Source organism: Rhynchophorus ferrugineus, unplaced genomic scaffold (assembly GCF_030347505.1).
Source record: "Rhynchophorus ferrugineus isolate W39M unplaced genomic scaffold, kcgeb_rfMv2 rfM3, whole genome shotgun sequence".
NCBI lineage: Eukaryota > Metazoa > Arthropoda > Insecta > Coleoptera > Curculionidae > Rhynchophorus > Rhynchophorus ferrugineus.
The window spans coordinates 50,144,257-50,169,017 of NW_027472582.1; the positions used below are offsets into that span (position 1 = coordinate 50,144,257).

Consider the following 24,761-nt stretch of genomic DNA (forward strand, 5'->3'; position numbering starts at 1 on the left):
CTGATACGGCTCTGGCTAAGAATATAAGAAGGAGCGATGCCATGTGATTATAATAATACTGAGTGATGTGACGACTGAAACATCTGGAGATAAAAATTTTATTTATGCTAAAATAGATTAAAACCCTCAGTTTCATTTTGAGCTTGTCGTTTAACACTCGCCAATTCTCTCCATATAATAAAATTTCCTTGTGAAAATGATCCAAGAATAAAAGGATTCCATGGAAACTCATTTAATTAATCGGAATCAAATTCATTATCAAGAAAAGGACCTGACGTTGGATTGGCAATTGTTCTGCAGTTAAGACAAGTTCAGACAAAAGTATCGCAGTTGAAGCTGTAAGGCCACAAAAGCTGGATTGAAGGTACCTCTGGAGACCTCTGGCTATAAACTATAACAATTAAGAAATATCCATACTTTATCACAACCATAGCAATTTAATGGTGTAAGGCTATTAAAGGTGGACTGAAGTTGCTGTGAACTAATATAATCTACCGTAATTTTAATATAAGCTTGCAGTTGATGATGTGCGGCTACCAAAAGCGGATTGCAGTTGCTTAGCTTTTCAGCCGTAAATTCTTGGAATTTGGAGTAACCAAAACGAGGGAAATAATTTCATACACAATGGAAATTCAGAAGATCATCCAAAGCAAACTGGCTGACGAAGGTACTGCACTGGTGTTTGTTATGTGTATTCAGGAGCTATTGACCCTTATTTTTCCATGTATTTGCTTGTTTTTTGTTATACCACACACATTCAACCATTTTTTTTATCTTAGTCAGTTTGAGGAAACGAGACCATAACTGCTAATCATATATAAAAACTGAACGCACTATAGTGTAAAACACAAGCATTTTAATTGAGTATGTAAGTTACATCACTCCATTGAATTGTAGGATGAATATAGATAAATAGGATAAATATAGTATAAAAATAACTGCAATATTTTATATTTGCATAAACATAAATAGTTTTTATTAAATACTGGATATTTACAACATTTTATTTCACTTTTAGTAACTATACTTATTCGCTGAAAGATCATGTTTTTTTAATTAAAAACAATATTTTATTTTATTATTAAATAAATAAATACAATTTAATTTATATTTGATTTTTGTATAAGTAATATAATTTAATACTAAATAACATTTAATTACATTACTTGTGCTTATACGTACGTGTACATCGACAAATTATCATCTATTAGTAATTGTAAAATAAAGAATTCAAGATCAAACATTTCTTATTATCAAATAGAAACTGTACAAGTAATACATTTAAATTATTCTGGCTATTCTTTCGTTTTAATATAGCGTCTCTGTGTAATTACTCTTCCTACAACAATGTAACATTTTGGTTTATATGCCGGTATATCTTTTTTCATCATAACATTAATTACAGTGATGCACAGCAATATTTACCCTTTAATTTCATCCTGTTAGTTAATATTTCAGATTATAAAGGGCGTATTTATTGACTAGCTCAGTGTGAATTAAACTAGTTCGTGACTTCAACATAACAATTGACATCAGGAAAGATGAACGGTGACGAATTCACCTACGAGAGAACGAAAAATACCAAGTTTGTTGGATTTTTGAAATTTTTAATGATATGTTCTGGCACTTGGCCTTATCAGTGGACCGACAATATAATTTTAAAGAAATTATACTCATTTTTTTATTTTATTCCGACTGCTGCATTTGCCTTGTTTTGTATCTCGTTACCTATGGAAATTTTGATAAATAGTACTGTAAGTACTGAAAATATATATTTAAATTCGGGGGTAAGTATTCTTAAATTGTATCATCCTCCGTGTATCTTTATAACTATTAAGTGTTTTTTAAGTGTGGTAATAATGATTGTTGCCTTTTATATTTTATTATTTCATTAAAATTATTACTCCATACGTATATATATATTATAAAAGTATACATCATTATAATTTTTAGTAGTTTACTAGCCTACTTTACGATTATTTTTATTATTATTTTGGTTTTAGCGCAATTGAACAAATCAAAAAAATTATTATATTCGAGACAAAATTTGTTTCTGTTATGTAGCTCATTACTGATTTATTAAATAATTTATATTGTAAGAGTAAACTCCAACATTAATATATTTTCCATTTTATTATCTGATGATTTGCAATTTTTACTGTTCTTTCATCTTTCCAAAGCTTATAATATTCTAAGAAATTCCAAGAATCCTACACCCCAAAAAATATTTTCTCAAATTTATAGCTGGGTGAATATTGTAAGAAGTATTTTTAAAAGAAGTTTATTTAGCTCCCAATTAGTATGGGATCATGATCATGATCACGAATTAATCTATCGTATTGTGATCTGAGTATATTTTGTCTCTTTTGAAAGTCGGTATATTATCCTAACATCGTATAATTTTTATCAATGCCAAGTAAAAGTCGTGTATATATTTTGTCAATCAATTTCGGGTTTTGTTCGAATCTTATAATCATCATCATCATCAACCAACGCCCGGAGAGAGTAGCTAATATTCAACCAATAAGGTGCTGTTGGTGCCGCCGGACCTGAAACACTTCACTTCACTAAATTCCGCCACACTTGGCGATCGGCCGCAGTTGTTCTGGTCTCGGACAAAGTCTTCTGTTTTACAGATCGTTTTCAATGATCTTGATCTATGTCTTTTTCGGAGGTGATATGACCAAGTTATTGTAATCTATGCACTGATTGTCGTATCTTAATGACGTCATTTCTAAAATCATTTCGGACAGAAAGATGCAGAATTTGTTTCAAGCTTCGCATCTGAAAGACCTCAAATTTACATATGTCAGACTATAACAAGAGTCAAAATCTTGGAGTCATACAGAAGAATTGATAAGGTAAGCATACGAGAGAGGAGGATTTTAGTCTTGACTGTAGTACTTTTCTTCCATAAACACCATTTGAGAGAACTAAAAGCCGCTGCAACTTGGGCGATTTTGTTTATTACATCGGCTGTAGATGCCACTTTTTCTCCTGTATTACTGATCCCAAGTATTTGAATTGCAGCACTTGTTCCAAATGGATCCCGTTAAGATTTACAATGGTAGGCGATTCGTGAGTTATCAGGACTTTCGTCTTTTATTAATTCTAGATTTATGTATAATTTATTAATTATACCGTATCAACGAATACAGCGCCATCGTCAGCTAATATCAGATCGGTCAAGGTCAAGGTTCTAGCATCAAATTAAATGGCATGTCTGTTTTGAAAAAACTGTTTACATAATTGCATCCACTATTATGTAGAAGAACCGACATATCTTAGGCAAACACCGGTTCGGACCTCAAATGGATTTGACAAATGATTTCGCACTCGTACACAGTTTGTGGAACCATCATAAGAGGCCTGAAGAAGTTTAAAAGAGGTATAATAATCTTTAGGGGAACATGTTCAGCTTCCAAAACTGCCTAGAACGAGGGCCAGTGCATACAGTCTAAAACAGAGCAAAAATCAATAAAAACGATAATCTCAAACTTTCCACTTCTAGGATGTTCCTCCATCAGCTTACGTAGCGCGAAAATATTATCTACACAACCTTGATTTTTGGTCTAAAAGCCTACTGTTCTTCTCGGCTTGTCTTTTCGAGTATTCTTAGAAGTTTCCCAAAATAACTAAAATAACACATGTATTTTTAGTATTTCTCGAGGTTGATTAGTTTTGCTTGTTTTCGATCATCTACTAACTATAGACATTCGTCGGATATCCAGGGTGGTATTTTAAAACGAGGTGGTGGACATACTTTACTGGAACACTCCACATTTGTTTCCGATATTTGCTTTTTTATTGTATCAATATCTGTGTTAGGTATTCCAATTCTTGGAATTTATTTGTAGTTTCGGATTTCGCTTTCGATTCCGCAAGCAATAAGTCACTTTGTATTAATTATTTGCATTTATTTATGGTCACACATGATCTGCTTTTAAAAAAATGGTTTAATTTTTTTCGCTTCAGTAGCGATTTGCCAATAGAAACTAACTTATTATTCATGTTAAATTTTGGTATCGACATCACTTTGTTATTTAGTCTTGTGTAAATTGATCAGAGCTAACCGATATTTTATTTCGTAGCGATTGTATGCTATGAAATACATGTATATCAAGCTACCTCGATATTGTTAAGAATTTCATCGACTTTCTCAATAACTGTCAATTAGGGCGAGGTTATTTTTTAATATTTTCGAGGCGAGAACAAGCAAATTGGCACTGGCGTTTACTTAAACACCATAGCTCCATACAGTCTTTGATTAGACACCATTGTGTTTTTCCTTGAAGGTAAAAATGAAAACCATGACAAAAATTACCTTCTGAAATCATCATTTTCCAAGAATGGGCAAACGAATCACGCTACCTTTATCTTGGAGTAACTAGGAGACAATTCAGACTCAACTCTGGAGAAAAGTTTCGCAAAGTCCAATAACTAGATGGTATTGTAATCGCTATCAACAACATAATTGGTTTAAAACACGACAACTATTAATTTACTTCTAAAATACCATTTTATTTAATGAAAGAAGTTAGAAAACCTCATTGAGGGTTTGTATCTATTACAAACCAAACCAAACTTTTATCTTGACGCCGTCTATTTTTAGACATCTCATGCGTTACACAATTCAGTTCTAACATTTGAATCGCTATGACAGTGCGGTAAGAGTCGTACAATATAACCTCCTAAAGAAACAACGACAGGAATGTCGTTGGTCCATTCACAGAGATTGTAGTTGTAATTAAATTAATTTTGAGTATCGCCAGTATATTTGTCGTCCAGATTCCCTTTATTGAAATTCGAAATGGCACTGTTTCTACGCAAATGCCCTGTATGGAATGATTTCCCAAGTTCTGGTGACACCAAATTTAAATTACTATGTACTGAGAAAGTGAGTTCCTGAATCCGTCTTTGGTGGCTTAAACTGCAAGTCTTTGTCCAATTTCAGTAAATTATATTAGTTCAGAGCAACTTCAGGTCGCCTTTGGTGACGTTACACACTGAACTGTGATTCATGTGCTATCTGTTGAGAATGGCATAAACATTTATGTTTTATAGTGGTTTATAGTCAATTAACTATAACAAGGAATGCTTCGAGTAACCGCAGAACGATTGCCAATCCAACTTCAATCTATATTAGAATTGATCTAACAAATTATAACCAAAATTTACTTTGATATCTGTTTTTAGGATACTTGTTGAGGAATTTATTTTTTTAACTATATGCAATCTAATAGATGGAACAAAACCCTATTCCCAGAAAATGTCCGATAAAAGTTTAATCAAAGTATTTGTCTCTAAATTAAACCTACAAAAATGGCGCTACTTTAACAAGCATTTTTTTAAAGGGTAATGTAATTCGACAGTGTTCAAATTTTTATTGGCTAATCTTCTTGTAGTGTAGTACATTTATCTTCATAATTTTAACATCGATGTATTTGAACACATTTGGGTTTTATATCGCAGCTAATATCTTTATAACTACATTGTAACCATTTTATTCATCCAATTGTTAGTAAGTATATGTAAAATAGGTTAACTTACTGTTACATGGCACGTCATAAATCGTCCTTTTAAAATAAACCTGATTATAATATAGTCATTCAGTCATAAAAATTTGTTAAACAAATTTTTTTCTAAGTCATGCACACAGAATATGGTACCAGAAACAAACAAATAACAATCGCAGCATAGAAATGAAATGAACCAATCAAATGCCTTGGAGGTTCTTAGCATAACCATTCAAATGAACTAATAAAATGGTTCGAAAAAGCGATTTCAGTGTCATCTAGATATTGGATGTCGCGAAACATTTTTATAAAGTTGCCTATATCGTATGTTATATCTTTATTTACTCTATGACTTTTATAACAAGAATATTCTATGGACCTCGGCCTCAGAAAACGGAAATATGAAACTTTAAGAATATCTACCAGGAAAAACAAAAACAATTTTATCCAAACTTAATATTTTAAGTAATTAATACACAAGCAATGAATTAACAGAATGAAACAATCTTTTCAAATAAAATAATGAATAAAAATATTTATTTCAAACGATTTAGTAAATCAAAGATACCTTTAACAAATATTTTGTGAAATACGTTTTTGAAAATTCAGTAATTGCGATCTCATTGCTCTTGATCAATCAAAATCGTTCTCTGGCAGTGATCAAGATAACTCGTGATTGGTTCATCTGAAATTAAAAAATTAAGATAGATAGTTAGTGATCGCATTTAAATGACAAAAGAGGTAATTAAGGTAAGTTGCCTATACAACGTCATATTTTGTACATAATCACAGTTTCTTCTTATAATCAGGCCATAATAAACCGTTAATTTATCCATTAATTTGTTAGTAATCTTACTTTCGCTAGAAAGAGATTATTTTTAAGAAATCAGGGCCAAGCGAAAATCATAGGGGCAAGGTAGATAAACGATGGCCAAGAAGCTGTTATAATCTACTCTTTACCTATTATGCGTCAGGCTGACCTGAAGGGTGAAATTTCGGAATAGTCTTACAATGTTAGTCTAATATTATTGCTCTAAAATTTATTTATTTATTTGTTTATTTGTTTTTCAGTCCATCAGCCTCTTGGGTTATTTAGGGTCGCTTATAATGTAGTACTTAGTTTAAATATATAACTTATTTTTTATTTTCAACAAGTGCTCGTGGATATGTCTGCAGTGCCCTATCCGCAGTCGAGCGAGGATACTCAATTTGAACCTACTAATGTTATTGATATTGGGAAACTGGTGAAAGACGTTCTTGATCTCTCATAACTTATTGTTTTTCCTAAAGAGGTTACAGTTTGGTTGGTCTAATTGTCTATAGAGAGCTTTCATGTATGCTTTAGCGTTATCCTTGCAAAACAGCACACTTAGTTTAGTCGAGTCTTCTTTCAAGAAGACAGTTCTAATAATTCTCCGTAAGTATCTGCCAGAAGAGCCGTTTTGTTATAGAGGGACTGATTTTTTTACAAAACTTTCATGGAAAAGTCTATAAGTATATTCGAGAATTTCCATGGTGATATAGCCGTGATTTATGTTGTTTGCCGCAGGGATCACAATCATCAGTCGATTTCAAGCCCTCCGAAAAGTTGACGGTCATGTACGCATTAGTATTGTAGAGATGTTGTCTGTGCTCACAGAACAAAAAAGAGACGAAATGGCTCAATTTTAAGTAAAATTTAAGGGAGTTTGCGTAACTCATAAGCAGGAGTTCTCGCCGTGAGTCGAGTGATGGGATCTCTGCCTCACATTGTAGGTTTTTAACCGGGTTAGTGCGTAATGCTACCAATATTCAAGACGGTGTTTTGAACTGGGTCTAGTTTCTTCACATAGGAGGAGGCTGCGGTGATATAGCACTGGCTTCCATAGTCTAGCTTACTTCTTATTAGTGCTTTGTATATATTTCTTAGCGATGCTCGATGTGCTCCCCAGTAGTGATTAGAGATAGTCTTCAGTAAGCGTTTGTCTGATAAACATTTGCCCTTAATGTAGTTTATATGTGAAAGTCGAATACCAGACCAAGGAATTTATGTTCCGATTTATTTGTCAAGTTCTTACCATCCATCATTAAGGCAGTCATCCGCGGGCAGTTCCTCTATCTGCACAAGTAGATACTTACAGACTTCTCGACTGAGAACTTTAGTCCATTTTGTTAGGTATTCCATAGGTATTTCAATACAGTAGTAGGAGTTCTGTAAAAGGTGCTGGCTATACTTATGATGTGAATGTATGTGATATATAATTACATCATCCGCATAAATCCGAGCGTTAATATGAGCAGGCATAACCTCATTAATTGAATTCATAGCAATGATGAATAATAAGGAACTGATATAGGAGCCCTGAGGTACTCCATTCATCTGGTGAAAAGACGATGAAATTTTACCATTAACCATAACCAGAAAACATCTGTCAGCCAAAAATGATGCAATATATCTGTACATTTTTTCCTCTATTTTCCAGTCCACTTGTTGTTTTTGGATGCTATTTGTATTAATGGCGTCAAAGCAGTCGCGTTTTGTCCCGAGTTGAAGGCTTCGCAGATATCCTCCTGAAACCCGATCGTGAGGTGATCGATTTTGGGGTATCCCCTTATGAAGCCCATCTAATAGATTTAAAATTTTGGGAGAAAATTTTAGAAATATTGTACTATATAATAAGATAACAAAAGTTGATTCATTGAAATGTTCGAGGCCCATCTAAGTCCTTATAGTTCCTTTAAAAGAATAAATATTGAAAGGGCGCTCAGTGAATATATTGAATAGAATCTTTGTGAAGCTTTTTTGGTTACTAACATTTTTTCTGTTTATCTTATATACAAAATTTGCATGTCGCAATGTTCCCATACTCCTCCGAAACTTTTATGTATATTCAATTTTTCATGCATATTAAGTCTGAGAATCGGTTACTATCTATTCTTCAAAGCCCTAAGTGTTAAGGCGTGTCCACCCCAAAAGTTTTTTAAAATTTTTGGGATAAATTTTTTTATTATGTGGCATTAAAAATACATACAACCCTAAATTGCAGAAAGAGCAATTTTAGCGGCAAAAAATGTGGACGTTGACCGTTTCAATCTGAAGATACAACAATTACTGCCAGGGGATTTGGTATCATACAAATCTGTTGATACAGTTTGCGATACCACTGAAGCTGTAAATTTTCCAACAGAGTTTTTGTACTTACTGGATTTGCCAGCCATGCTAACGCATAACTTACAACTGAAGGTTGGATCTCCAATTATTTTGCTTCATAATTTGAACCCGCCACGGTTGTGCAACGCTACACGATTAGCCATTATAATATTAATGAAAAACGTTATCGAAGCCACCATTTTAAATGGCAAGTTTCGAGGTGAAAATATATTAATACCACGAATACCTGTTATACCCACAGATGTGCCAATTAAAGCATTAGATTGGCTTTTGTAATGACTATTAATAAATCCCAGGACCAAACAATGTCTGTTTGTGACTTATGTTTGAGCACACCATGTTTTTCACACGGAGAATTACGCGTTGCATGCTCTCGAGTAGGTAAACCATCAAGTTTGTTTGTATTAGCTAAAGACGGGTTAACAAAGAATATTGTTCACGCTATAGAGTGTCGATTAAGCGATTAATATTATGTAATAAATTAATGATATAAATAATTATTACTTAAAATAAATTATAATCAATTAAAAAAAATAATGTTTGGTGTTTCGTTATTTTTATATTCCCTCATCGTTCACAGCGCTCCATACCTTACTCACTTATATACCACATCCTTACACATTTCTAAAAAGTTAGTTTTTTTTCCCTACACTAGAAATTCTCTAGAAATGATTTACATGGCAGAACAACGTTTGCCGGGTCAGCTAGTGATAATATAAATTCGTACTGGGCCCATTCTCGTTGCTTGTTGTGCAAAACAAAAAAAAGCAAAATATTTATTACTGTATTTAAGATGCCCAAAGTGAATTTAATATGAAATGCAAATTTAATTGTCAGTTCCAAGAATCAAAATTAAATTTATTTTTTTTGTATTATTATTATTAACATTAATTTTTTTAGTTTGCGGTAGATGTTACGAAAATAGTCATACGTGTAATTATAATTACAAAAAATAAATTATTCGACATTATTAAAGATATCATGTCAAACGAGAAGATCCTGTATAAAACCAACGACTGGGATGCTATAGAATGCTATTTGGGATATGTACGCTCTTTAAAATTTAAGGTAAAAAAGAAATTATTGTTTTATATTATCTAATTCAATTGTTTTTTAGTTGATAACTCTATTTATAACGACGATGAAAACTTGCATTACGTTTATTTTAATTGAAGTTTGTAATAATATTGAGAACAATAAGATACATGTAGCTAAGAACGAGACAATTGAAAGTCCATTGTTATATCCGTTATATATTCCATATTATTCCATGACTGAACAAAATGTTGTAAGTAAAAGATAATATCAGGATAGTATATCTAAATATGATTAAAGTTATAGACAAAGGCTCGGCTCCTATATATATATATATATATATATATATATATATATATATATATATATATGTCTAGATCTGCTTTATCTATTGGCCATTTATTTATTATTTGGTATATTATTTATCATTTGGCGCATACTCGATTTTATAGGTTTTATAACAGGTGTAACAAGGTAACTCTTAAATGCCGGCGTTGCCAGCAATATCCAATGTTATGGAGATTGTCTATATCCTGTGAAATAAATAATAGTTAAAATAAATTTGAGTAGGTAAATGGCATCACAAATTAAAGTGGTTACCTCAGAAGTAGATGTGGTTTCTATTTTCCGGTAGCCAAAACTAATATATAGTTTATTTATATTTCGTATCTATAATGAAGCGTTTAGTTTGGTCAGCGTTTCTGAGTGATTCAGGCGCTTTTATGATATTCTAAGTGAAATGCAAAAATATGGAAGTATCTAGAGCTGAATTTACTAAGTAAATAAACTTAATATATTAATATTTGTAAATGTCTGGAAATAATGTTATTTAAGTTTAACATAATTTAGAATAATTTAAGTTTTAATAAAAATAATAATACAATAATTTATTCTTGAAGATGAGTGCAGTACAGACTTATTTGAAAGCAATTGTTCGACGAAAATGATGAAGATGATTCTGATTTAAATTGGCTGTCTGATAATGAGATGCACTGGTTATAACTTAGCCTCTAGTCTAATAATGTTTACGCATTAGCACTGCTGTTTGTTTTAATAAATGCATCTCACTACACTACACAAGATCAAATAGTTTGATTCTTCAGTTTGTGTTCTGTTCTGGTATTATCCAAGAGTTGCGATACATCGATATTAATATGAGAATGGAGTCTCTCCTCATGTTTATTTACAATTATCTTAATTTACTGAGTGATATTCAGTATCTGTAGGTTTCCATGTGAGTAATCAGTCCCATAATCTCTGGAATTATTGTCATTTTCTTCCAATTAACCAATACATTTTCCTTTATTATGTTTTCAACTTCCTTGTCCGAGATAACGTTATTGCTGTATGGAATGATTATGTAGTATTATTTATTGTTATAGGTGTTTTTGCTGTATGATTAGTGCACATGTATATAACTATTTTGGTTAATATTTATTTTATAGGTTCGGATTCAATTCTTTATATTATCACTGACCTGTTATAATTTTCGGATTGCTTCTTTACTATTATCTTTGACAACAAGAATTGCAATCTAATCAGCAAATTTAGTCATCCTGATATCTTACATTTGTGGTATATCACATGTGTAAAGTAGAGAAGAAATTACCCCATTACACTTCCCTGTGGTACACCTGCTTTAGTCTTTTTTCAAAGTAGGCTTCCTCTTGTTTGACACTAAATATTCTTTTTGTGATGATGACTTTCATGTAATTTGCTATTCTATGCATCTAATAGTTAATAAACCCGAGTGTGTAGGAATTAGGTAATATTTTTTCTCTCTATGCAGAAATGTTTCAAATACCTTAATCATTACCAGTAATAGTGAGATATGTTTATATGTTTTTATTTTATTTAGTTATTTTTCAGGTTAAGGTATCATTTTGATTTCAGCAATCTTAAACCGCTTCGGACATGTTTTAGTCGAAATGCTGCATTGATCAGGTTTGCAAGTTTTGTAATTCCTTTTTTTGGTATCATAGTTTTTGTAGAAATGGCCCTATTATTAAATCATAGCCTAGTGACTTAATAACTGTGGTGAATTCTTTCGGCGTGATTAATCGAATCGTCGAATTATACTCAATAAATTATCAATATAATTATAAATTATAACCATCACTCAATGCTTAGTTAAAAGTTTTGTTTTAAATAGTCAGCGAATGCTTCAGCTGCTTGTTGATTGTTGCTTGCCCAATTTCCACCTATAGGTGAAATGTGTGGATATAATCATTTTCGGTTTTTGCTGACTTTGTAGAGCGAATAGTGTGTTTTCTTGTCGTCTGTTAGATTTCGCAGATAGTTATTTATGGATTTAAAGTATTTCCTTCCCAGCTTTTACATCATGTTGTTTAAATTTTTTATTGAATTATTGAATTTTATTTATTTTATTGAATATTTTTTAAACTATGATTTCTTTAGTTTCTTTTGAGTAATTAATTTATTTAATTTTACTCTTGTTGTTAGAGTATTATTCCAAACAGCTTCCTAGATATTTACTACTAATTTCTTTGCTCGCAATTATTATTGTTTGTCTGTCTTCACTCAGTGTCAGATTCATTGGTTTGTGATCTAAATTTTGTTCAATTTCCAGACTGTTTGATGTTACGTTTTTAACAATGAAGAGATTTAATAGGTACGGGGTTTTCTTTGGTCGACTAATAAGTTGGTTTTCCTGTTAACTTGTAACTACAGCCTAGTTCAGCAGCTGCTTTATGCAGTTCATTGCCTTTAGCTGTTTTCATTCAGCCTGCCATCGTATATTATTTTGGGCGTTGAAATAACCACCAATTAAAAATGTTATCTGTAGATTATTTAGGGTTCGAGGTTGTTAATAATAATTTTCTAACTTTTGATTGTATCCTAACTTTTGATTGTAGAGACCGCTATTTCAGTTTCTTCTAAATTGAGTCCGGATTATTAATAGTGACAAAGGTTTGTTTAAATTATTATTGCAGTTCTTTCTTTTTCGGTGTTAGCTGGATGTATGGCGTGATAAAAATTATATCCTCTGAACTTAACCAACGATTCCTTTGTCAAATGGGTTTCAAATATTAGACAAATATCTATTTTTTTGTAATTCTGGGAATACTCTGGGTGGGTCAGGGTGATATTGCTTGATCCCATTGACATTTGCACTCGAATGTCTTTATTTATCATTTCTGGTTAATGAGGCCACTAACCTATTGTACTGCGTGTCCAACTTTTCTATGAGTTTTAATAAAAATTCGTTGGAAGCAGATTTTTTTCACCTCTGATTTCAACATTGATTTTCTGTTGCCTATCTTCAGTTCTCGAATGCTCGAAGTTTTTTTAAATTGCAGCTGAAGTGAATTTATATGGTTCTGCATGTTGGCTAATGCTATTTCAAGATTCTTTCTAGTCGACTTTTTGTTCATCCATGCATTGTAGAGTACTTTTGTCTCATTGTAGATATTTTTTTGTCTCAAAACCGAATTTTGTTTCCACGTCATATGTTTCTTATTTAGTATTCTTCTTTATATTTGTTTTTTGTCAATTATTGAATTTTAAAATTTGTAACAATTAGGTTTCAATACTGTTATTATTATTTAAATGTTTATTAGGCTGAATTTCTAGTCCAAATGTTTTGTTATGGATACTTAACGGTGTATAACATTTTTCATTTAATGTTTTATTGCAGTGACATACTTGTCGAATCTCGCTTTCACTTTTTAACTTTAACACTAGATTTTAACACTGTTACATTTGTGATTTTTTAACGCCACATTTGTGACTCAGATGTTGTACTATTATTTCGTTTTACTGATTATCTCTTGGAACTTGTCCTTGTTCTGCGAGGACTACTTGTCGAAATAGGAAATGAATCAGAAATTTCTGAAGTTACTCGAGAAAATGTCCAGTATCATATGAATCAGTCTCCGAAAACTATATTGCAAGAGTATAGAAAGTTTTACCTGAGCTAAGTGGGCCTCATAAATAAGAAAGCGTCGTTTACCTATATAACTGATAATACAGATCATCTAAAAGCACAACGACAATGGAAGCCATTTGCCATAAAGTTGCATTGAAAGTATTATACATCTCATCATATCTTTAGATCTCAGAATCCGGATCCATTGGTTCAGTGGGTTACAAGGAGAAGGAAAATACTCGAGATATTTTAATAGGCGATTTATGAGAGTCTTTTGTGATTAACATTCAACAATTATTGTAAAATTTTTGGATTGCGATAAATAATATTTAGTTATAAACAGTAAGTGCTATTTTTTTACCTTAAAATTTACTTGCATACGATAATAAATATTATTTAAATGTATTTCGTACAAATAATATTCTGGTCTTATGTTAAAGTTTTGAACGAATATATTTTTTTTGTAAAAGATTTTCAGAAAATTACTATTTACTGGCTGTTGAAGTTATTTGTTTCATTTTCTATGAACATGTATACTATGGTATATGGGTAATAACATAAGGGTCCAATATTTTGTATTGAAATTTGATGTTGAATGCTATTATTTTATTAACTGCAACTTTATATAAACTAACTCTAACTGATAAACTTTAACTGGCGACTAAAATGGTTTAAATTATCATATTACCGGCTTTTCAGACAAGATAATATCGAGTTAATTGCTAATTGTTTTTGTGACTTATAGTTTCTTACATGATATGTATTCATTATTGGTTCATTTATAATAATAATAATTTGATTATATATTTTTATACTTATTTAGAGCTATGCCATACTGTAAGGTTCTGTTATATAGATATTAGATTACAGTACCTTTAATCTATCTTACATAGCTCCATATCAGCTTCTTAATATAATTATAAGTGTTATTTCCTGATATTTCAAATTAGCCTCATGTCCGGCTCTATTATATAATAGGCGGAATAATGTATTGATATATATCTAGCTGACTATAGCATTGAATACGTCATCTATTAACTATATTTAAATTAACTAATTACTACTTTTACTACTATTTTTAAATATATAATTAAAATATTATAATGTTAATAAATGCGTAGATTAACAACGGTGACCGGAATACAACACAATCATCATCAATCAATAGCCGGTACTTAGGCAGAGTGTCTCTTCAACCAATACGCTGCTGATCGTGCCTACGGACAATGATGGTTTTGTATTTTTCAAATCGCTTTCTATAAACTTGATTCATGACTTTTTTCGGAGCTGTTGGCCAATCATTCTCCAAGAAGATCGTGTTCGCTAGCGAATTGAGGAGTTCATTCATCTTTCAATGGACGTGCGTATCTCAAGTATGCATTTGTTGTGGTATCTTAAATGAATAGCTTCATTACAATAAAATTTCGGAGATAACCATGTAAAATTTGAATAATCTCAAGTTTAAGGCCAATAAACCAATTCCAAACAAATTTGTAACAAAAGAAACAAATTTGAAACCATGTACAAGTCTCAGGTTTTATATTTTAGTCATGATTGCGATATTTCCTCTTTTTCTTCTGTAACATTTATAATTGTCAGTTGTCAATACTTGTTTTATTCGCATAAATGATAATAATCCACTTTTTTGTTGAAAAAAAGTGCAAAGACGACGTCTCTTTGGCGAACAATGGATCGAATTTTGAATGAATTTGTGGCACAACGTTCGATAATCACATTACGATACAACAACTTTCAAATCGGCGGTCACACCATTTCAGCAGGTTTCGCATTCTATTTTTAATTTTTACCTAACATACCCATTTAATAAGAGGTATTTTTCAAGATCGAACATTTGTCGGATATCGAGCTAGTAGACATATTTTAGTGGCATACTCACAATAAAATTTTTTTCAAATATTTACTTTTCTGCTGCGTCAATATCTGTATCCTTTCTAGTACTTGTAATATATTTGTAATTTTGATTTGAAACTTCTTATTGGATTTTGAGGGTTGACTGATAAACTTTTTACACTGTGTCCATTGGATTTGTAGTTTTACTGTTGCATGGATGAGATAGTGGTCATAAACCAATACTGCTGAATCAATGCTTCCTGGATTTCGCCATGTTAGTTGGTAACTCGCAGGGTGTTGGGTGGCGCCACAAAGTTATTTAACGAGGCAAATGACATGAAACATAAACTATTGTAATTCATTCTTCTTCTCATCTAGTACTGGCTGAGCCTATATGTACATTGAAATCTCCAGCAACAATAGATAGATCATTTGTTGGAATAAAATTAAAACAGAAAAAAAAACCGGAAAAGTTGAAAACGCTTTATTTACAATAAAACTTATTAATTACAAATATTAAATGGGTATAAACGATTAGTGACGACAACCCTCGCACTATCAAAGTGGCATCAATTGTGCGCTCCCTTGACAAAGTATTTAGTAGTATGTGTTAATGTTCGCTTTAATGAAGACTGCCTGATTTATTTGAAGATTGTGTGTACTTGTATTTTTTTACAAGTCTCAGATGTGCCTGTTTGATGACTCATTTTTTGTGTGCAGACTGTGTAATTAGACGGATACATCGCATTACTCCTCCCTTGGGTACCTTGTAGTGGGATAATAGCCTAGCTGAACTTTTCTTCTCGCAGCTTGATTGGTAATTATTTCTAGGAAGGGAGTCAGCTATCGAATGGTGGTTTTCTTGTCTCCATAAGAGGTACAAAATTTATGCACCCATAAATGCCCTGATATTGAATGACCTCTCCTACGGGTTTCCAAAGTCATCACGCTTTTCGATCATTTATGGGGTTGAAATGTTAATGTGTTCCATTTAGTTCTTGGTGTTTAAATTTTCCTGTTCTAAATACGCATGGCTCCATAACTAACATTTTAAGCACTCCTAGATATCTAAGAAATTAACTATCTAAATGTTTGCTGTTATAAATCAATTCTAAACACATTAATATATTAGACGCAATTAATTTTGTACATTAGCGATATAATTATGTATTTTTCTGTTTTAGGAGGTATTATATATTTTAAATACTTTTGTGGCATTGCTTGTAATCTTGGGTGTCAACGTTACATTTGGATTTTCAATCACTTTTATGACGTACGCTGCAGCACGATTGGGAGTACTATGTATTCGTTTGAGACGCTTAAAAGATATAGCCATTACTTCATATGGTGGCGATATTAATTTAGCTTTAAAGATACTCATAATGGAACATCAACATCTTATTGGGTATGCAAATAACAAAGAACTACGAGTTAGTGAATTATACTAATTTTAGCTTGTTATTTCTAGCTTCATAAGAATTTTAAACGACAAAATAAGTATGATCACTTTTGCTGAGTTTTTATTTAGTTCCATCAATTGTGCTCTGGTAATTGTTAATGCTATAAAGGTAACAAGTATACAAAATAATTTAAAGAAATTATGTTCTATCTCATTACAATTTTAGGCAGATACCTTAACAATAAGTTCTATGTATTCTCTGGGATACATGACGTTGTTGATTGAGCAAATTTTCTTCTACGCATCGTCAGCTAATGAAATTAAATTACAAGTAAATACAAATATTGAGTTATATTAATAAGGTTAGGGAAAATACATTTATATCGCCATGTTAAGTCAAATACCAATCAGAAGCGAAGAAATCACCACGAACATTTTCTCAGATCCAATAGTTTATTTCCAAAATTTTGTAGTTTGTTTTATTTCTGATTATAAAACTAAAAATGTAAATTCTAACTTTTTTTAATATCATAGATATTTGAGCTGATATATTAATCCTATATTGAACGTTTCAGCAAACATTTAAGTGCCGTAATATAAAAAGTGAAAGTTGTAGTACTACAGCTGAAGAACGAAGAATAATATCATCATCATCAATCCATAGTCAGTATTCTGCGATAATGTCTATTTCTGCACTAATATTCGAATATTTTTTATCAAATTTCGCTAACTGTTATGGAATTGAATCTAAGTACAACAGGTACTTGAAGTCTTAGCACTTGCACTATCTGGATCTGTAGAGGTTTGAATTAGCATGTGATGTGAATTAATGCAAACTATATAGTGTAGATTAAAAACTCAGGTCATATTGAGGCATATTGTCTAAAAATGTGTACGAGCGCAGTAGGTTATAGCATCATATCGGACTATGTTATAATTTCATCTATTACTTAGTTGAAAAGCAGTGGAGAGACGACATCTCTTTGGCGAACGTTGGTTTGGACCTGAATATTAATTCTACGTATCGTTTTATTGGAGCATGGAAGATAAAAATAATAAGAAGTTTAATAATTTTTGGGGGAACATATTCAGCTTCTACAGCTTCCTATAGTGAAGGTTAGCGGATACAATCGAAAGCAAAGCGAAAAAACTCGTAAAAAATTGTACTCTTTCCACATATAATATGTTTCTCCACATATTGGCGTGTGAAAGGGTAGGAAAGATGTAAGTCTAAACTATCCCAGATCTATTCGCCTTACATCTCTGTGAGTTTTCTGAAGTCTAGTTTGTATAATTTTTATAATCATATTCCGACAGTTTCTTGATTTATTCCTTTTGCAATGCTATAATAATAAATGCATTTTTGATAAGTGTAGGTAGAACGTGAAGCTTTTGAAATAATGTTCGGATTTAATCGATTTTGATAATTTATGCTATTACTTAATTCGCATGGTTGGGCTGTCATCAGAAAATGAAGTTACTGGAATATCAATTATTGTCTGAGTTATGAATCCTTTTGGTGAGTCATGGTTCTAAAGCTGTATGAAGAACGTCATTATGATTATTCTCATTTCCTTCATTAAATAACTTTGTGGTTGGTAACATTGTGTTCCAATACCACTGAAGCACCAACTAACATGGCGAAATCCAAGAGGCATTGATTCAGCGATGTCGAATTAAGTTTTGAAGAACTCTCGGTTTGGATTGACGCTTAATGATGTAAGAGCGATGCGAGGACCTGATGGTGGACCTGGCCACTATATTTTCATGTAATAGTGCAACTGAGATCCCAACTGGCCAAGTATATCAGTCGCGACTGGAGCTGCTTGCAGAATCCAAAATATTTGCAGGAGATTTAAATCGAGACGACAAATATGTTCCATGTACTAGATCACCTAAATATCATAGATATTGTAATGTAACTGTATTGTATATGTAACAAACAAGACTATATCTGAAACAATTGTTGTGCATCAGCTCGGGGTAAAATTCATTTGTGGATATTCAACTAATATCTACAAATGATAGAAGATCGAAAACAAGCAAACTAATAGATCAACAATAATACCGAAAATTAAATAGAGATGTCAGGTAGAAACTAAAACTAGAAAGAGAAATCTACTGGAATCGTATGGCTGTTGATTTGGAGGTTGCTGTATCGAAGTGTGAATATCGGACGTAGTACCAAACACTTAAGAGATTGAGCGACATAAGCAACTTGAGAATAGATTTGTTTTGTTCGAAATTTAATATTTTGTATATGATAAACATTATATTATTATTTTTGTATTGTCTGGGCTCGGCATCGAGTTCAAATTGATCAGTAGGTAGTAGTTGAAATAATATTGTAAATAGATAAATAGGTTTAGGTAGGTATTAAGCTAAATTGTGTGTATACTGTAGAATATAAAATACGTGTAGTACATAGGTTAAATAAGGTTTTTGTTTATTCTTATTTAGTTATTACAACACTTATTATGTAAATATTTTATTTTAAAGAATTTTTTTGTGCTAAATATCGAATTTGATTATTTTTTACTTTTTAGTGAGCTCCTCATATATTTTTTGAAGTCGGTATTTTTTTTAAATATCTTATTTTTCTCTTTTCAGTGTTAGATATTTATGAGGAAAAATAGGAATAAAGAAACAATGATTGAAAATAAGGTACGTTTAAGGCTCGGTGTTCGCTACCTAGCCTAGGTGACAAGCGTTCTAATCAAACTAGAACACCAATAAAATGTCGTTACCCCCTGGAAATGGAAACCGTGAGCTCCCCGAGTGAGTTAAATGCTCTAACCGCTAGACTGTAGAGGCCTTTATATTGAATGCAATATTTTTACGGCTTCCCATATAATATGATTAGTGCTTAAAACTGAACGGCTTTTGCAATGAACGACTTTGATTAAACAAACCCTTACAAAAACTGCTCAAAATCTCCTGAAGGGTGCAGGTTCTGCTTACATCATTGACTTAGTTCCACCTCGGGTGTGCACTCTTTCAAATAAAAAGAGAATTTTGAAAATCGGTCTATAATTGAGGGAGAAATCGGTGAACATACATAAAAAATATACAGTCGAATATAGAACTTCCTCCTTTTGTGAGGTCGGTTAAAAAGCAGATCGAATTCTCGCGAAGTCAGACAATCAGGGTCGCGAACGATGGAGGTATTTCTTCATACAGCTCTACAACCATAACCCACCACGGTGTTTAGCAACTCCGCCAGCAAATGGTATTTACAAAATTTAATTTCCCGATGACGAGCCAACAATAGACGAACTGTGAACTGCAACAAAATTATTAAAGTCTAGTAAGACCATTGTATTCGACCAAGTTACGACAGAAATGATCCGAGAAATGAGAGAGACCGCTGGGGAAACATTGTTTCGGCAGCTCCACGTGCTAATTATACTAAATTAAAACACAAGAAAAGAACTGTCTAGATATAAGTCTCCTATTTATTGTCGATGAGACTTCAAAGAGCTTGCGAGAAGACAAGCCCAGAACAACAGGCGAGTTTTGGACTCAATCGGGTTTGCGTAGACGAGATTTTCTCGCTGTGTCGGCTCACAGAGAAATCTGATCTAGAAAATTTCCCTCTGTTTTCGACTGTGTACACTGGGTCTCACTTTAGGCAGCTTTGGATGCCGAACGTTTCGCATAGAAATTATTAAAATCCTTCAGGCGTCTTACGAAGGTTCTGTTAGCAATGAGCGAGTACGGAATTGCTTCCATCAATTCCATTTGATGACAGCGTTCGCCAAGGAGATGTCATATCTCCACTGATTTTTAATGATCGTGGATGCAATAATTAGTAAGCTTTTTAAAAACAGATTTGAAATTCAATATGATGGTACAAACTCCTTGATTAATTTCATATTTGTTGATGATGCCGCTATATTCGCTGATACATATATTGAGCCTTTTAGTATTTTTAATGATATAGTTTGAACTGCAAGGCCATCTAGGCTTCAGAATTAATGCAGAAAAAACTAATTTATTTAAAACCAGCGGATCTATTGTAAGTCTGAATGGTATCCAGTTAGAGCAAGTACAGGATCTCTATAGTAATTGGAATGAATGGAATTAATACAGGAAAAAAAGATTGCATATATCGCCGAAGTAATAAGTCGAATTGGTCAAAGTACAAGAGCTTTTATTTCTTTAAAATGGTGCACGTGGAAGAATTCTGCTATATCGTTCCGAGACTTGGATACTGTTATATTCTGACATCTGTAAATTTGAGTTCTTTCAAGTGCGATACCAACCGTAGCGTATTGGTTAAGAAGTATACACTCGCGCCTGGTATCGATTGATGATGAGGGATGCAAGCACAATTTTACTTTCGTGAAAATCAATCAAACTATCTAAACTATTTAATGTAACATCAAATTGATAGTCGCGTACCAGTGATGGTACTCGTGATGGCACGAACATATATAGGGTATTACATTTTCAGAGTATCGCTATAATTGATGCTTGTTATGAAAGTGACTGGAATACCTTCGATGAAGAAACAAAAAAAATGCTCTTGATTGTAATGATGAAAGCGTATAAACCTATAGAAATGAGTATCGGTCCATTCAGTAGTATGACTAATGAAACAGCATTGATGGTATTTATCATATTTGAAATATACATTTTAAATTATTATTTATATTAATGTTCACAGATGATGAAAGCCTGCTATTCGTATGTCGCCTTTATTAAAGATTCTACCATATAAGTAAATTAATATTATTTACAACTTCTGTCAATTAACTATAACAACTATTTAACTAAGATATCAAAAAATGTTAATGCTATATGTAGAAGTTACTTCTGGTAAAGCTTTAAACAATAAGTCGCTTTCTAAATATTTATTTTTTGTACGATGTTTAGGTTCTTTAACTACTACACTAACTTTTATCTATTTATAATTCTATCTTTTTAAAAATTTATTTTGGCTCAATCACTGTTAAGTTTTATATCTAGCAAACATTTTTATTGTTAACACATTCGTGACACAGTAGTGAATTTAGTCAGTAAATAAAGCATTTCAAAAGAACGAGGTTATTTTTTTTCGATAGAATGATATATGTGCAACGAATTATTAAAAAAATATTATGAATAACAAAACCTAATCAAAAGTCATTATAATATTCTCTTACATTCTTTTTATTGCCGATTTGTCATGAGTGGCCCAATGTTTCATTTTGGAATATCCATGGTTCATATAAATAAACAAAGTTGTTTGCTTAAGAAAACGTTTTCTTTTAATATCAATGTTTAGAAATTTTATTAGCTCTCATCCTGGATTATTTTTACACTATTTAGCTTATTATATTGCATTGCAGTTCAGTTCCAACCTTCGTAGGGTGAAGACGTATTTTCAATACGGTCCAAGCTATAAAAAGATACCTTTCTTTAAAAAAACCCAGTATTTTATTACGGTTATTTAATTGAGTGTTAAAAACGCATAACAGACGCGGCTATCCGTCTCTCAGTGGACCTAAAGTGTAGTGAATACGTGTTTACGTGACCAGACAAAAGGACTGCATCTCATTTTTATTAGTGTTTAAAATTATTTCATCTTATTTTACAACAGTCCTTTTGAAATTCATTTATAGTATTTATAGTAAAAAACTAGTGCTAAAATAACGTAAGTGAAAAATGAAGTGCGTGAAATAAACAATGTATTTATTTTATTTTTTTTATCCTCTGGAAGTAAATTAAATAAAATATTAAAAATTAAAAAATGGCAAACAATAGCGATTCGACCAAATCACCTGCACACTTTGATATAAGATTAGAACAAACAGCAATAACGCAAACTCCACCATCAGAATGGACTACAGTCATTAACAAAAAACGATTGAGAAGTCCAGAAGAAGAAATCGCGAGGAAACAAACAAGAATCAGTGACTATTGGTTGCAGAAACCGATAGAGACAAAAAACAGTTTTAGCAACCTGTCGGAAGAAATTGAAGAGAACATACAACCAAGCCCTGAAAAAGTTGTTCCCAAACCGCCACCAATAACAGTCTATAAGGTAGGAATAATAAAAAACATCCATGACTTATTGAAAACCATTACTACGAACTACACAATTAAAACAGTGAGCTATGAAACAATTAAAATCCAATTGTTCGAAGCGGATCACTTTAAAGTTCTTATAAAAGAATTAGATGAAAGAAACACCCAATACCATACATTCAGGCCAAAATCCGAGAGAACATTTAAATTCGTATTAAAAGGATTACATCACGGGACGGACTTTAACACCATCAAGGTAGCACTAGCTGAAAAAGGCCACGAGGTCGTAAATATTCACAATATACGACATCACACGACAAAAAAACCTCTGCCTATGTTTTATATAGACATAAAACTTAATGGAAATAATAAGGCGGTGTATGAAATCACCAAACTGGAAAATAATATTATTAAATGCGAACCACCACATATAAAGAGAATTATACCACAATGCACAAGGTGTCAAGCGCACGGGCACACAAAGACTTACTGTCGCAAATCATATAGATGCGTAAAATGTGCAGGAGAACATAAGACAGGAGATTGTACTCGTAAAGTTCGCGATGAAAAAGTGAAATGTGTTAACTGTAATGGAAATCATCCAGCGAACTACAAGGGTTGCGCAGTTCACAAGCAACTACAGCAGAAACTCTATCCTGCCTTAAGGGAAAAAAGGCATCAACAAAAACAATCCACTACTACCAATCTACCACTACCCACCAGAACAAGTCAACCAGACATAACTTATGCCCAAATAGTTGAAAATGGTTCAGCACAAAAACTAGAGACAATATCTCAACCTACTGAAACTAGCAACATCTCAAGATTAGAAAATATGATGGCCAAACTAATGGATCAAATGAGTACGATGCTTGGTCTACTCACAACCGTCGTAAGCAAACTTGCCTAATGCCTGAAACCAATAGCTACAAAATCACCGTCTGGAATGCCAATGGGCTCCAACAACACGCCAGGGAACTAAAAATGTTCGTAAATGAACAAAATATTAACGTTATGATGGTTTCCGAAACACAATTTACGGACAAGAATTATCTGAAAGTTCCTAAATATAAGCTTTATCATACAAATCACCCTGATGATAAAGCACATGGAGGTACAGCCATAATAATTCGAGATGATATAAAGCATTTCGAAAAAGAAAAGTTCCGAAAAGACTACCTGCAAGCCACCAGTATAACCATAGAGGAAGCCCATGGACCATTAACAATTTCTGCGATTTATTGCCCACCCAAACATAACAACAAGGCAGAACAATTTCAAGAATTCTTCAGTACGCTAGGTAATAGATTTATAGCAGGAGGAGATTATAATGTAAAACATTTAATGTGGGGTTCAAGAATAATAACCTCAAAAGGTAGAGAACTGCTCAAAGCCATAAGGAAAGATAACTTACAACATATCTCTACTGGTCAACCAACATATTGGCCTTCAGACAGAAATAAAAAACCAGATACAATAGATTTCTGTATTACAAAAAATATTGATCCAAAAAAGTGTCAGGCAGAATCATGCTTCGACCTGTCTTCTGATCATTCACCAATAATAGTAACAATTTCTTCAAAAATTACCATCAAAGATAAACCCCCTTCTCTGTGCAATAATAGAACTAACTGGCCCTCATTTAGAGAAAACTTAGACCAAAATATCTCTCTAAATTTACCGTTACAAACTGAAATGGATATAGAAATAGCAGCAATAAATCTTACAAAAAATATACAGGAGGCAGCATATTCCGCGACTCCCAACAGTGAAACATTTCCAAGAAAAAATACACAGATATCATGTAAAATACAGAAAAAGATAGCAGAAAAAAGAAAGTTACGACGAAATTACGGCAACAGAAAAGGACTGAAGAGAATAAAAGAAAATTTAATAGGGCCATAAAAG

At 32.3% G+C, this 24,761-nt stretch overlaps 2 protein-coding genes across 2 annotated transcripts; both read left to right on the plus strand.

The window, feature by feature from the left end:
* Positions 1 to 624: 624 nt before the first annotated feature.
* Positions 625 to 8,943, plus strand: LOC143193678 (uncharacterized). Its single transcript, XM_076399999.1, has 2 exons — positions 625 to 667; positions 8,543 to 8,943. The coding sequence occupies exons 1-2, from the start codon at positions 625 to 627 to the stop codon at positions 8,941 to 8,943; spliced, it is 444 nt and encodes a 147-aa protein (XP_076256114.1).
* Positions 8,944 to 9,578: 635 nt separating this feature from the next.
* On the plus strand, positions 9,579 to 21,837 carry LOC143192993 (odorant receptor 10). The gene is made up of 7 exons (XM_076398897.1): positions 9,579 to 9,735; positions 9,785 to 9,955; positions 16,627 to 16,847; positions 16,911 to 17,010; positions 17,068 to 17,172; positions 21,298 to 21,453; positions 21,511 to 21,837. The coding sequence occupies exons 1-7, from the start codon at positions 9,649 to 9,651 to the stop codon at positions 21,562 to 21,564; spliced, it is 894 nt and encodes a 297-aa protein (XP_076255012.1). The 5' UTR covers positions 9,579 to 9,648; the 3' UTR covers positions 21,565 to 21,837.
* The last annotated feature ends 2,924 nt before the right edge of the window (positions 21,838 to 24,761 follow it).